Here is a 14041-nt window from a genome sequence, read left to right as displayed (position 1 = left end):
CGAAAAAACAAAAAAAAAAACCTGGGTGTCGGAGTTAAACTGGGATTATCCGCACAAACAAACACGCGAGCACAAACATCATCTTTAGTGTCAAAGTAGTGGAAATATAGCAGCGACTCCACACACACACACACACACACACCTGAGAACTCTGCAGTACTCAGAAGTAATCCAGGATCATGCATTCATTCATTTATTCTTTATCTTTACCGCTTATTAGCACGCAGGGTCGTGGCGGGAGCGCCGCAGCCTGTCCCAGCGCCGCTCGCTCGGAGATACAACCAGACGCTCACACACACACACACACACACACACACACACACACAACCGGTCGGCCTCTGAATCACAACAACCTACGTTGATTCACTCACTCGCACGTCATTTTGACAGACTATTCACTCTTTCATTGTTCCTGTATACATAAAACATATATATATATCTTCTTTGACCATCAACTAACTGTTAAAGCATTTTATTTCCTTTTCCCTGAGATGGACTGGAGGTCCGGCCTCTCCAGGCCTCCGTCTGAGCGAGCGTGGTCACGTCCTTGTCGCACCGTTCATCAGATCGAACCAACAAACAAATGGCTTAAAGTCCGGATCGCTGCTCGGATCCACTTTGGAGCGATTCTGGATGGCGCGCATCCATTAGCGGGATTTGTCTTCGGGACGTCCTCGCATGAGGACACGGGTCAAAACGGGTTAATGGAGTAAAGACGGGTCGACGTTTTCCCCCGCGCGTCTGTCGCAGCGCTATATTTTCCACCGGTAATCGTTTCGATTTCGTCTTATCCCGTTTACGCTGACTGACATCGAACGCATCGCGACGCCGGAAATAATTCATCCTGACGTGAAACACCGGACCGCTTTCCTAACCAAGCCTCCAGCCTCACATTGATCGGGATCCTCCTCCCGTTCCCGACTTTGGTCCGCCGAGACGCGACGGAAAACCCATCTAATCAGCCCCCATCTGAGATGGTGATCTTGTATAATCCATGCTGTTTTCCTTTCAGATTAGACACTCGCGCGGAATTATCAGCGTATCCGCCGCAGATCACATTATCATAATCGCTGCAAATCACCCCGTCATTTGTGCCGCCGAGGAGGCCGAGGAGGCCGAGGAGGCCGACACACCGACGCTGGAAAAACACCCAGATAAATACAGTGACGTCACAGAGTGTAACACCCGGATGAAAAAGTATCAGAGAAAGAAAGGACTCTCACCACACTGGACTAACATGTACAGTAACAACCATCTCGACATCACACAAATAAGGCACTGGTATATTTCTGTTAAGCATGTTTCCATTTTTAGTTGAATGAATGAATGAATGAATGAATGAATGAATGAATGTAGTTGCATTTGCAGATCAGCTCAGTCCTTGTGGTGACATATTAATGTTTATGTCTGCGAATGACAGGGTTAGCGGTTAGCGGTCTGGATATGATGTGCAAAGGAGTTAGCATGTGGTTGCATGTATCACTGTGACGCACATGAATGGCTGAATGCCTCTGTGTTGCACGTGAATGACAGAGTGAACGGCTGCGTCTCTGTGAAGCGTGAATGAGTGAGTGAGTGAGTGAACAAATGAACGGTCTGTGACACCATAAATTGGAAACTCAAATTATTTCCATTGCGTCACTTCCTATTCAGAGGGCGGGGGCGGAAATAATTTTCACTCCCTTCTGACACACACACACACACACACACACACACACACACACACAGTTAGTATATGTGATTTAAGTGACAACCGGTGATTCTCGGCAGAGAAACAGCTCATCATCCTGACACCCTCCGCCCCCATCCCATCCCGTCCCGTCCCAGATAATATTGTCAGATCAAACATCTTTGGAAATCTCTCCATCCCTCAGGCTGAGGAGATGACTTGTGTGTGTGTGTGTGTGTGTGTGTGTGTGTGTGTGTGTCCAAACACCGCATTACGCTGGAAGATGTGCAGGAGCCCTGAGTGATTGCATTTGGCCCCGAGCGCGAAGTTTAAAGGACCACACATCCATGTTATGTCTGCCGAGGCGCTCCTCGCTGCCAGATTCGGCTCCCGCAAAATTCGAGGACCTCACAGAAAGAAGTGAAATTAGCCGGCCGGCTAATCCCCCGCCGGATCAGGCCTTTGTGACTGGGGCAGGTTGGGCTCTGTTTGGCGAGGGTTTAACTCTCTGGGAGCTGCTCAAAATGATCAGCGGGGTTTAAAAAGAGGCTCCGCGGGGGCCGCCGGCAAAACCAATAAGGGCCAGGCGGAGGCTGTTATCTGGCGGTAAACTGACACCGGGTAAGCCGTCACTTAAGGCCAAAGTCCATAACGCGGCACAAAGGGAAGGGCAGGGGCTTTTTTGCAGCGCGACGCGCCGACCAACAATGGGAGCAATCTGACTGATAATGCGCCGACAAAAACAGGGCTGTTCCAGGTCAGGCTCGCAGAGAGCGCCCGCCCGCCCGCCCGCCCGCCCGCCCGCCTCGGAGGGGGCGGGGGGGCTTTTACGCTAATTACTTTTCCACCGACGAAAAAAGACCCGCCGACGACGGGAGGGCGTCGCCGTGGCGAGGGACGGCGACGGCGGCCATGTTGGCGCGGAGAACGGACGATCCTACGCTCTCCTCTCGCGACGCTCGTCCGTTTATCGATTCCTCCGATTCCATCGATCAGTGGATGGATGAGGGTAGAAGTAGGCGGGGCAACGTTTGTCTGGTTCGATTCCTTCGTCATCCGTACGGCGCCGGCGGGGTGGCGTCGGGTGCACGAGAGGCGGGGGTCACGCTGGACCAATCACGTGCAACCTTTCACACTTCCATTCACACATCCGGGACATTTAGGGTATTTCAATTATGATTTAATGAACGATTTGATGGATCAAATTACGATCAAATTAATGGAGGATGAAAAAATGGTGAAAATGCTAAAATGCACTGTATTCGTTTACTGATTTCAGTCATTGTCACAATATCATAATATTGCAATATATCTATTCACACACACACACACACACACGTGCGCACACACACACATGTATATACACTGCTCAAAAAAATAAAGGGAACACTTAAAAAACACATCCTAGATCTAAATGAATGAAACATTCTTATGAAATACTTTGCTCTTTACACAGTTGAATGTGCTGACAACAAAATCACTCCAAAATGATCAATGAAAATCAATTGTATCAACCCATGGAGGTCTGGATTAGGAATCACACTCCAAATGAAAGTGTAAAAACAAACTCCAGGCTGATCCAACTTTGATGTAATGTCCTTAAAACAAGTCCAAATGAATGTGTGTTGCTTCCTGAGTGGACACTATGATTTCACACAAGTGGGATTGACTTGGAGTTACATTGTGTTGTTCAAGTGTTCCCTTTATTTTTTTGAGCAGTATATATATATGTGTATATACATGTACTGTGAGGTGCTCTGTCTGCCCGGTCCACCCAAAACACACACACACACTTTCTGTTATAGTCTGTGACCTTCAAAATAGAAGTCTTACACCGCGATTCTTCCTCCTGTTTGTACCAGCAGGCCGTGTTTGATGATAAGAAAAGGGATTTTTTCTATAAACTCCATAAGACCAGTGAATATAACTGTGAATATAACGGAGCCTCGGCGAGTTCCCTCTGCTTTCCGGCCAAGAAGAGCTGAGCCGTCCAATAATTCTACCCTTCATTTCTCTCCAAAGCGGTTTAGTCTTTTGACAGTCTGTTAGGCCTGGATGTCAAACCCATACACACACTTTTGCAATTAGATTATATTACACACACACACGCCAAAGGGACACATACGGGACAATTAGGTGCCTGAATGCCTGGAATTCCTCCAGTCACCAAACATTGCAGCCGTGGCATCGGCACACAAACAACCAGGCGCCGTCAACCAGCCACGGAAAAAAAAACCAAATAATTTTGTCAAAAAAAATGATTTCATTTATTTTTTTCCCTTTTTCCTGATGTCAAATTTGTAGAATCCACAGAAAAGTGGATTAACTTATTGAGTTAGATGTTTTTTTTACATGATGCAGAAAATAGAAACCAGCAGAACGTCAAGTTGCGGCAGCGGGAGGTGAAAACACGTCCGCTGACACTGAGACACTTGTGACAACCTTGTAATAACCGTCTCAAGTGCCTGCAGCAGTGATCCATGGCCGCGGCCCGCAGAGGCCAGGAAACATGGCTGCGTTAAATAAAATACCAGTAAAAGTAGGTTTATTCACACAGTCACTTCATTTTCCCACTATTCTAATTGTGCTCATCTTTTAAGAGTTTATAATATATATACATGTATATTTCCAGGAGAAAAAAAATGTACATAAACTGTCCAAATTCTGAAAATTATAACGATGTTGTTGTTTTTTTACTGTGTAATTTAGCATGCGCATTTGACACCGTTATATTAAAATCATCACGTCACGCTAGTGCGGTTCAAAGTAGTAAATAAGGATGAAATCATTTTTTAAACTTGCATGAGATGGGTGTTTTGCACGCCAGAGTGCACGTATGAGGGGGACAATAACTGCATGTACACACACACACACACACACACACACACACACACACACTCCCACACGCACACACACACCATTGATGAGTAATAAATAGTGTATTATTAGTGTTTTATAATAGTTAATCCATAATAAAGTATATTATGGTAAGTTTATATACTAGTGAATAGTGTATTCATGTGAAATAAATACTGTGTTGGGGAGAAACGCGTATCAAGAGTGATAAGTACACACTTCGAAGTAAAAATACTGCATATTCCTCACAGTTACTTTTTCAGTCATCCAGATTTTAATTCTTTTTTTTTTTTTTTTTTTTTTAAGTTTTGGTCTCCTTATAGGAGGATGTGTTTTTGGTAACGTCCTGCGGTGCAGGTACACTGTGAGTAATCAATATTATCAATATAATCAATGGCATTTAGATTAGATTAGATAAGACTGAACTTTATCGCCCCATTTCCCTCCAGATGTGTTCTCAAGGGTTAGTGCGCGCGTCCCACCGCACTACTTTATACTTTTTTTTCCGTGTACTTTTACACGATTCAAGCATTTATTTCCCAAAAACCCGATGTGGTCATTTTTATCCACAATATGCGCTTAAAGATTCCACCAATCAGCGACTGGGATTTACTTCCGCGTGTCCGAGCTTCGTTTAACCAATCACAATTAACGCTTTATAATTTGAATCAATTAGAAAAGAAATCATTTATGCGCGGTTTCATCGCGTATATTTTATAGTGGAAGCAACACGCACGGTAATTATTCACGCATTCGTTCACGGCAGACGCGCACGGGAAAATACGAGTGACGAGTTGAGGAAAAGAGTTAAAACTGAGCGCTTAGATGGTAATTATAATAATAATAAAAACAATAATAAAAACAATGATAATAACAGTAATAATGGCAATAATACTACTAATAATTATAATAATGACAATAATACTACTAATAATTATAACAATAACAATAATAGTATAGCTATAATAATAATATAGAGATGATAATAATAACAAAAGCAATAATAATAATAATATCCTGATATGATCCTAAAACTACTACCCCCCCTGATCCAAATAATAATGATAGCAATAAAACTAATGCATTCCCTCCTCTGTAGAATATTTCATTCTGATGCGAAGTGGATGAAACATGCAAAAAATCACAACAACAATAATAATAGTGATATCCTGATTATGATACTAAAACTACCACCACCACTGATAATAACAATAATAATAATAATAGCAATAATATCTTAAATATGCCCTCCTCTATGGAATATTTCAATCTGGTGCTAAGCGGATGATACATGCAAAAATAACAATAACGATAATAATTATGACATGAATAATAATAATTTGCATTTTAATGTCTCCGCTGCACCCGGAGCTGCAGCGTCGAAGCCGAGTGTCGGTCCCGGCAGGAGGGTTCGGAGCGGCGGGACGTGCACGGTGTGTCGGTGCACGGCGTGTGTCGGCGGGGGACTGACCGCTGTTATCCTGGCCTTTGCATCCCGGGTCGTGCTGCGGGGTCCCGGAGTCGGAGAGCGACAGCGCCGGGCTGCGGGCCTCGCTGTCCGTCAGGAGGTTAAAATCCATAACCAGGCTCTGCAGACGGACACACGCAGGTCAGCGCAAAGCAACGCAAAACACACACACACAGCCGGGGTGTGAAGCTGACTCCGGCATACAGCGTCCGTGTGCACGCTCTCAAAGATTCATATCAAGTAACCCTAAAATGCATCTGAGGCTGACCGAGTGTGTAACACTTAAACTCGGCCTTCCCAGACTTTCCCCTCGACTCTTTTCTCCCTTCAAAATGACTTTGGAGCAGAGCTGGAGGATCAGACGTGCGACACACTGTTTGTTCTGTGGGAATCAAATAACTATAAACACACACACACACATGGGTCCCTTTTTTATTCGGTTAATTAATGCAGTAAAAAAAAAAAACAGCAAGCGGGGCCAATTTGAAAAAAAAATGAAAATACAACGAGCGGAGATCAAACGCATTTAATTCGATTTTGAAATCCATCCAATTTGCAGCGGATCGTTTGGTGTATTCACTGTTTATTTTTTTATTTTATTTTTTATTTTTCTGGAAAATTAAACTTGCCAGCATTCCCAGCGTTGCTACACAATCTAACCAGCTTGTAGAAATCATCATATTCATTCTTCTACTTCTTCTTCTTCTTATTATTATTATTGTTATTATTATTATTATTATCATTATCATTATAACTATCATTATTATTATTATTATTATTATTATCATTATTATTATTATTATTATTATTATTATTGGAACCCGCTTTTCTTGTAAAAAACGCCTCCCTGCTGCAGTACACCGTGCCGCCGCTAGGGGCGCATGTTTCTCGTCCATCCGGTCACATGTGACAGTTTCACGGCAGCCGTGTAACTTGACCACGCGTGTGACGCGGTTTATCAATAAAACACGTCGCCGGTGGAACCCACTGACAAGTGGGGACTGAAAAGTTGACACCTCATTACCGACATTTAGTGAACCTTTGAGCAAGGCAGCCCAACGTGCACCAACACTCGCTGGACCACATTGGAAGGCTTCCAGGTGTGTGTGTGTGTGTGTGTGTGTGTGTGTGTGCAGTGAATCTGTTCCCCGTGATAGTATATTTAATTATTCATGGTAAATGCATCTCGCAGGGACGTGATTTTAGCGCCATAATCCAAACGATAGAATCCGGGATTCACATCATAACGCCGCAAATCTCGATTATCGGGAATCTGAATGATGGGTCGTGAGGCTCCGCGGTAACGACGCACATTTTCTTCGAATGCGTTTAAAATCGCACGCGCTTCGGTTGCCATCTTTCCACCCCCGGGTCGCGCTTGTAATCCCTATCCTTTTTTTTTTATTTGTGGGAGCCCAACATAATCAGGTAAGAGGAGCGGCCTCGGGGGCCCCGGGTCTATTTCTGGGCGCCGAGCGAGAGACGGCGAGCAAGAGAGGGGGAGAGAGAGAGGGGGGGGGGATAGAGTCATCGCTGTAAAATACATGGCCACGTTTCCAGTCCAAATCGCAAGCTGGTGAGAACGGCTGCTTCAATGACCGCCGCCTGCCCCCCCAAAAATAGCTGATGGTTTATTTATCTGAGGGCAGTTAACACCTGGAAATATGTGCGGAGGGGGGCTGGGGGGGGGGGGGGGCAGAGGGGGCGATCTACGACCACGCCGGTCACTTTTTCGTGTTTTTTTTTTGGCAAATGTCACTTAGAAAGTTTTAAAATATAAATAAAAGCAAAAGGCGGGTTTGGCTCCTCCTGGAGGAAAAGGCGCCGGTTTTCGGCCAGTTTTACTTTTCGTTCTGCGTTAACTTGTCTTTTTTAGTTCATTCTTAAATTCCTCCAATGAGAATCCGCTATTCAGGCGTTTGCGAAGTGTATCCGTGTCCCAAACAGTCGCAGGCAGAATTTAACCCGCGACCTTCCAACCCCGCCGCCGCCGCCGTCGGGACCCCACCGTGTGCTCCCGGTGCCGTCGTCGTGGCAACGTCTTTTATACTTAGACGTGGCGAGTTCCCATCCGCTGGGCTTTTCTTTTTTTTTTTTTACACGTGGCTCCGCCGTCGAGCAGGAGGACGCCGACGTGCCGCGTCATCGGAAACAACGACCCCGCCTCGACCCGCCGCGGATTCCTCGTCGCCGCAGGAAGTTGCCGAAAACGGCAGGATTGAACTTTCGAAGCGACACGTGCGCGTCCGGGGAATCCCGCCCCGATGCCCGACAACACAAAAAAAACATCCACGTGTCAAAAAGGGCGAGTCGACCCGGCCTGAACCCCATCTTTTACCCCCATCTCATTTTAGTTGGACGTGATAAGACCTTCCGCTCAAACGTCCACAAGTAGGAACTTCATCATGAACAGAACCTCCCGTCGTTTCCGGCGAATCCGACGGATGTCGGCGTTTTGATCGTATTTAACCGAATAAAAACAGGAGCCGTTTTTGGGTAAACCAGAGCGATCTTCTGTGGCTGGACGTCACCCCTCAGAGTGAGACGCACCACAGAAACAAAAAACCTGCACTAATCCTTTGGTCAGGACGCTTGTTTTCTCTACGAGGTGCGTTTGGAGTGCGGCCTCCTCCGCCTTCTGCCTCCGTCTCTTGTTATTACACAGGAATAACAACAATTCGCGCCGTGATGATACGAACGTCTCTGACCGAAGACTGAAATCCCTGATTTCACAAAGTTGAGTGATTTTGAAAGTTAAATGTCAACCCTCCATTTCCTGTTTTGCAGCCGGAGCCGCGACTTGAGCGGAGGCACGCAACCGCCCCAGCCGACACACACTGTAGAGCACACACACACACACACACACACACACACGCGCACACACACACACACACACATACATATAAATATCATTATCATTCATTCCTTGATTATCTATAACGTCCATACAATATTCAGGGTCACAGGGTCACCAGAGCCTTTCTCAGCCTATGTACATATAAATATATGGATATGTGGATACACACACACATGCACACACACCTACATATATATATATTTATATGCACTTGTTTACACGTACACATTTTGCTCTTGTTTTTCTGTTTTTTCACTCTGTTATTTGCTGATGTGGCTCCACATTTCGTACCACATCCTGTAAGAAGCTCTGCTATGACAGGAAAAGTTCCTCGAATCCTTCGATTCTTGAATACAGTAGTTTATGGAGTTTCAGGTTGATAAAAAGATATAATAAATAGGTCGAGCTGAAAATAACACCAAAAAGGAAGAGTTTTCTTCTACGTTTATACAAATATAGGGAGAGAGCAAGAGAATCTATCATTCCATCATCTATACTGTCTCGAAAGCACTCAGGGTTGTGGTAGTGCTATATATATATATATATATATATTCACACACACACACACACACACACACACACACACACACTGTATTGTTGCTTATGGCGTCTCAAATCATGCAATAAGGCATGATAAAAGTTTGTCCTGTTAGAAATGTTGTGTAAAGCTGCGAGGACGTGGCTCGTGATGTCGCCTCGCTCGCTTGAACGGCAAAGACCAGGAGTTTAACACCCGGTGGCTAAAAAAACGTCCCGGACGTCGGGTCGGGACGAGGGAGGGAGGGAGGACGCCTCCCTTTGTCTGGGCCGAAGCCGAGCCGCTCGCTTTAATATCCCTCGCCTTCGCTTTGAAGACAGACGTGCATCTGCTTTTTGTTCGGCGTCCATGAGAGCGCGGATTAGAGGACAGGAAAACAGTATTGCGGCGCCGGCCCGGGGCGACGGCCGCATCCCTGGGAAAGGAGACGCCGCAGCGAGCGTGAGGTCAAGTCTCCCAGTAGGGAGATTACCTCGCTAAGCGCCGGGCCTCCGTGTTGTGGCTCCGGATTAATGAGCCTCTGATACGGATTTGCGGGTTAAAGTTGACGTTCGGGTCAGGAAGCCGGGTTTCGCCCGCCTCGTAACCCGCGCCGATATTGTTTCCCTCCGTCCGCCATTGTTGCGCGGGGCGGCTCGGCGGCTCGGCGGCTCGGCGGCCTCGGAGGGATGAGGTCGCGTCCTGGATTTCTCTGTTTTCCTTGAAGGAGCCTGTTTCTCCGACAAGCGTCGCAGCAAATAACAAACGCTCATGTCCTGATATATATTTATATGTATTTATATATATGTGGCAACAACCTCACAGTCCTTTCATAGGATGTGAAGCTCACATTGTGTTGCTTTTGCAGTTCTAATATCTCCTGCTTGTGTGTCGGGTTCTTTCTCTGCAAGACAATCGTGAGGTTGTGAGTCCAGAGAGTCCAGAGAGTCCAGCAGGTCCAGCGGCGGCGACAGCTGTGCCTCAGCCGGTCCAGCACCGGAGGGGGGGCGGGGGGGTATTTCGGTCAGAAGAGACGGGGGGGGGGGGGCGAAAGGGGGGGCGGTTCTAAATCTGCCAGGGTGTGTGATGGATGGACAGGCGGCGTCCCCCCCCCACTCACTCCCCCTCGCAGTGTCAATGTGGTGCTGAGAGGCCGGCGGGCTTGGCAGCGAGGCCCGATGCGAGCCAGTCATTTTGTCCAGAACAAGGTGTCAGTGCACACGCCCCCCCCCCCACCCGCCCCGCCACACACACCAGGGGCGCCACATGATAATATTTCCAAAACCGAGCCCCCCCCCCCCCCCCCCTCCGGCCCTCCCTTGCGCGCTGGATATAGCCAACAAGCTCATGGCGAGCTAACAAGCCGTCAGTGGGTGACGGAGCCGTCGGTCGTCCGTCCAAAAAGCCAAAGTGTCCTCGCCGTCTCGGCTCGACCCGCCCGCTTCCGGTCGGCCCACGAGAACTTTTTATTTTCGTCTCTTTAAAAGAAATCGCCGCTACCTCGACACGAAATTCAGCTATTTCACGCGGGAACAATAATCTACTTTTATTTGATTTCTCAATCAGAATCATTACATTCTTATTGTTTTATATAAGATCTTAAGATAATTTCTCCGACCTTCTATCGATGTACGATCTGTCGATGTTGCTCATTTCTCCCTTCAAAGACGTTTTCTTATTCATTCCACCTACATTTATTTGTTTTGTTTGTTTATTTGTTGCGTTCATCTAGTTTTCCTCCTCCCGATATTTATTCCATCGATATAAATATAAATATATATTTAGAATATATTCATTTTATAATTGTATTTGCTGTTTCCCACCGGAAATAACAAGGTAAACCAAGCCAGCACATTTTTAACGACATTTCTGGCTCCTTTCCGGCCCCGACGGTGCTTTTTTTTTTTTTTTTTTTTTCTCCTTCTTCCTGGTGGATTTACCTCCAACGGGTAAAAAAAAAAAGAAAAAAAAAGGTAAATATAATTTTTAAAATAGAAGAAAAAGGTGGACAAAAAAGGCAGCGGGGGCGCTGACGGGGGGGCGACCGAGCGCAAAGCCCGCGGCCGGGGTGAAGCTGCTGCTGGCCGATGGTGCCGCTGGTTCTGGGGGTTCTGGGCTCCGTCTACACCCCGCAGCACCTGCCTGGGTGTCCGCCTCTGCTTCCCCGGGCTTTGGGGGGCAGGATGGGGCGGAAGGAGGGGGACTCGGTGCTCAGAAAAGATGAGAGTTTGCATAAAGCGCTCTGCATGAGAGGCATCTCATTAAAACACGGACCGGGATGATGATAAAAACATATTAATGGGGAGTTTTCGGAGGTGTGCGTGTGTGTGTGTGTGTGTGTGTGTGTGTGTTGGGGTCCATCTGGCGGGGCCGCGCGTTCACGGCCTGCGGGGAATTGTGCGGAGAATCCGTTCCCCGGGATTAGGAGTTGATTAAGATGTGTGTCACTTCTCCGGCCGAGGAGTTATTAAGGGCCGCGGCGGCAGATGGAATTCCGCGCTCGGTGTTTGGAGATGCTAATTTCCCCCCCCCCTTCCCTCGCGCCCTCCAACACGCGCACATTTGCATGGGAGTCGGTGCGCGTGGACGAGCGCGCCAACGCGGCCTGAAGGCATCACGGCGAATACTCGGATACTCGGATACTCGGATACTCGGAGCAGACACTACTAGGTGTTGTATCCGCTGTATCTGCTCTCCAGCGAGGGAGCAGAGTACAGAGCTGTGTGTGTGTGTGTGTGTGTGTGTGTGTGTGTGTGTGTGTGTGCGTGTGAGATGAACGAATCTGATGTTTTTATCATTAAACCTGCAGGCCGCCAAACACACACACAGGGGATGAAAACAATGTGCACGGGCCTTCCTCCACGCACGACCATCCGGTGGAAATAACCCACCGACGATATGTATTGGAGAAGTGTGTGTTGTGTGTGTGTGTGTGTGTGTGTGTGTGTGTGTGTGTGTGTGTGTGTGTGTGTGTGTGTGTGTGTGTGTGTGTGTGTGTGTGTGTGGCTATAAAAAAAAAATCGGCATCGGCTTTTTCACGAAAAACAATGAATCGCTGCCAGCGCCGCGATGACTGTTAAATTCAGTTTTTTTTATTGTAAAATAATATAGATAATAATAATAAATCTATTAATAATATTCCTCGTGATCGCGGGAATAATATTATGTTTATTATGATCCTTTCAGAAATAATATTATTATGATAATCATGACCATATTATAATAATAGTAATGTGGTGCATAATAATAATAACGATTCCAATAATAACAGTAATAATAATTATAACAATATTAATTTCGTTTTTATTTGCTATATTTGTATTGACGTCTGTAGCGGACGTCATTTCTATCGAATTTCGGTTGTCAAATATAATATAAATCTTATCATATACACTAAAAAAATAACGCAACTGGTTAAATCGGATTACAAACTCCGGGTTTAAAAATTAAACATTAACATAATTTCGTTCTCAGACTCGGTTTGTTTGTTTGTTTGTTTGTTTGTATTTGTTGTTGTCGTCGATATTTAGTCCTAAAGCAACATTGAAACCGGAAGTGTTTTAAAAGCATTTTTTTTCAATAAATAAAACAAACAATCCTGTCATTTCACGAACACGCGCCTGCGGGCGAGCGCGCGCATCGGGGGGCCGCGCGTCCCACCTGCCTCCTATCACACACACACACACACACACACACACACACACACACACACACACACACACACATCTACAAATATGATGAACCCACTCATATTTTCCCCCGCACAAACGCGTGGATCCGGGCCCCCTTGTCCCTCACGCACGAGCACACGCACGCCCGCGCTCACACACGGCCGCACGACGACGGAAAACTATGAAATCTAGGATGAAAATGGACGTAAATAACGGAATAGTTTTAAATCCAAACGTCAGTCGAGGTTGTATTAAACGCGTGTCGAGCCGCTTAAACGGCTGAAAGGCGAATTCCACGGATGTGGCGTTTCGTGCGTGGGTGCGCGCCTCGGAAGAGGCCCGTTTAACTTTAGTGTGTGGATGGATTGCCCGTCACAGACACCCTTTGGACGCGCGACCTCTGCGCACTTGGAGCACACCAGGAAAGTTCATGTGGAAAAAAAGCGGGTGGAGGTGTGTGTGTGCGTGTGTGTGTGTGTGTGTGCGTGGGGTTGGATGCACTTACATCGGATCCCGGTCTGCTAAAATAAATCCGTGGAAAAGGCAAAGCTCGTCGCTGCAGCTGCTGGGTGTCGTGGCCGCCGCGCCGCCGCTGACATGGACGAAAAAGTTCCCCGCCGCGGTCGCAGAGTCACTCGAGCATCGGCGTGTACGTGCGTGTCCGTGTGCGTGTGCGTCCGCCGGCAGACATGGGGGCTGTGGACGGCCGAGCCTCGGTGCCCACGCAGGGTATAGAGGGAGGGAGGGGGTGTGGGGTGCTGACTTCATGCTAAATATTGTGTGTGACAGGTCCACGGGAGGAAGGACGGCCCACTACTCTCTCTCTCTACCTCCCTCCCTTTCTCACTCTCTGCCTGCCTGTGTGTGTGTGTGTGTGTGTGTGTGTGTGTGTGTGTGTGTGTGTGTGTGTGTGTGTGTGTGTGTGTGTGTGCGCGCCTCACGGCTCCTGTTTACCTGCCGGACGCAGGAGCTGCTGCGCGGGAGATGCAAAGCCCAAAGGAGA

General features: G+C 47.1%; 1 protein-coding gene across 1 annotated transcript in view; it reads right to left on the bottom strand.

Moving 5' to 3' along the window:
* The window catches only part of pitx3 (paired-like homeodomain 3), a 28365-nt gene extending 14573 nt beyond the window's left edge, over positions 1-13792 (bottom strand). The window contains exons 1-2 of the mRNA XM_086163562.1: positions 13544-13792; positions 5997-6114 (exon numbers count right to left, since the gene is read on the bottom strand). Coding sequence (XP_086019688.1) covers positions 5997-6105 — 109 coding nt within the window. The 5' untranslated portion in view covers positions 6106-6114; positions 13544-13792. The remainder of the gene's footprint in view (positions 1-5996; positions 6115-13543) is intronic.
* Positions 13793-14041: the final 249 nt, after the last annotated feature.

The sequence above is a fragment of the Fistularia commersonii genome, chromosome 2 (assembly GCF_037954325.1).
Source record: "Fistularia commersonii isolate RoL2024-O1a breed Wild chromosome 2, RoL_Fcom_v1.0, whole genome shotgun sequence".
Classification (NCBI taxonomy): Eukaryota; Metazoa; Chordata; class Actinopteri; order Syngnathiformes; family Fistulariidae; genus Fistularia; species Fistularia commersonii.
The sequence above is the reverse complement of the archived record's forward strand: the minus strand, read 5'-3'. Positions and strand labels throughout refer to the sequence as shown.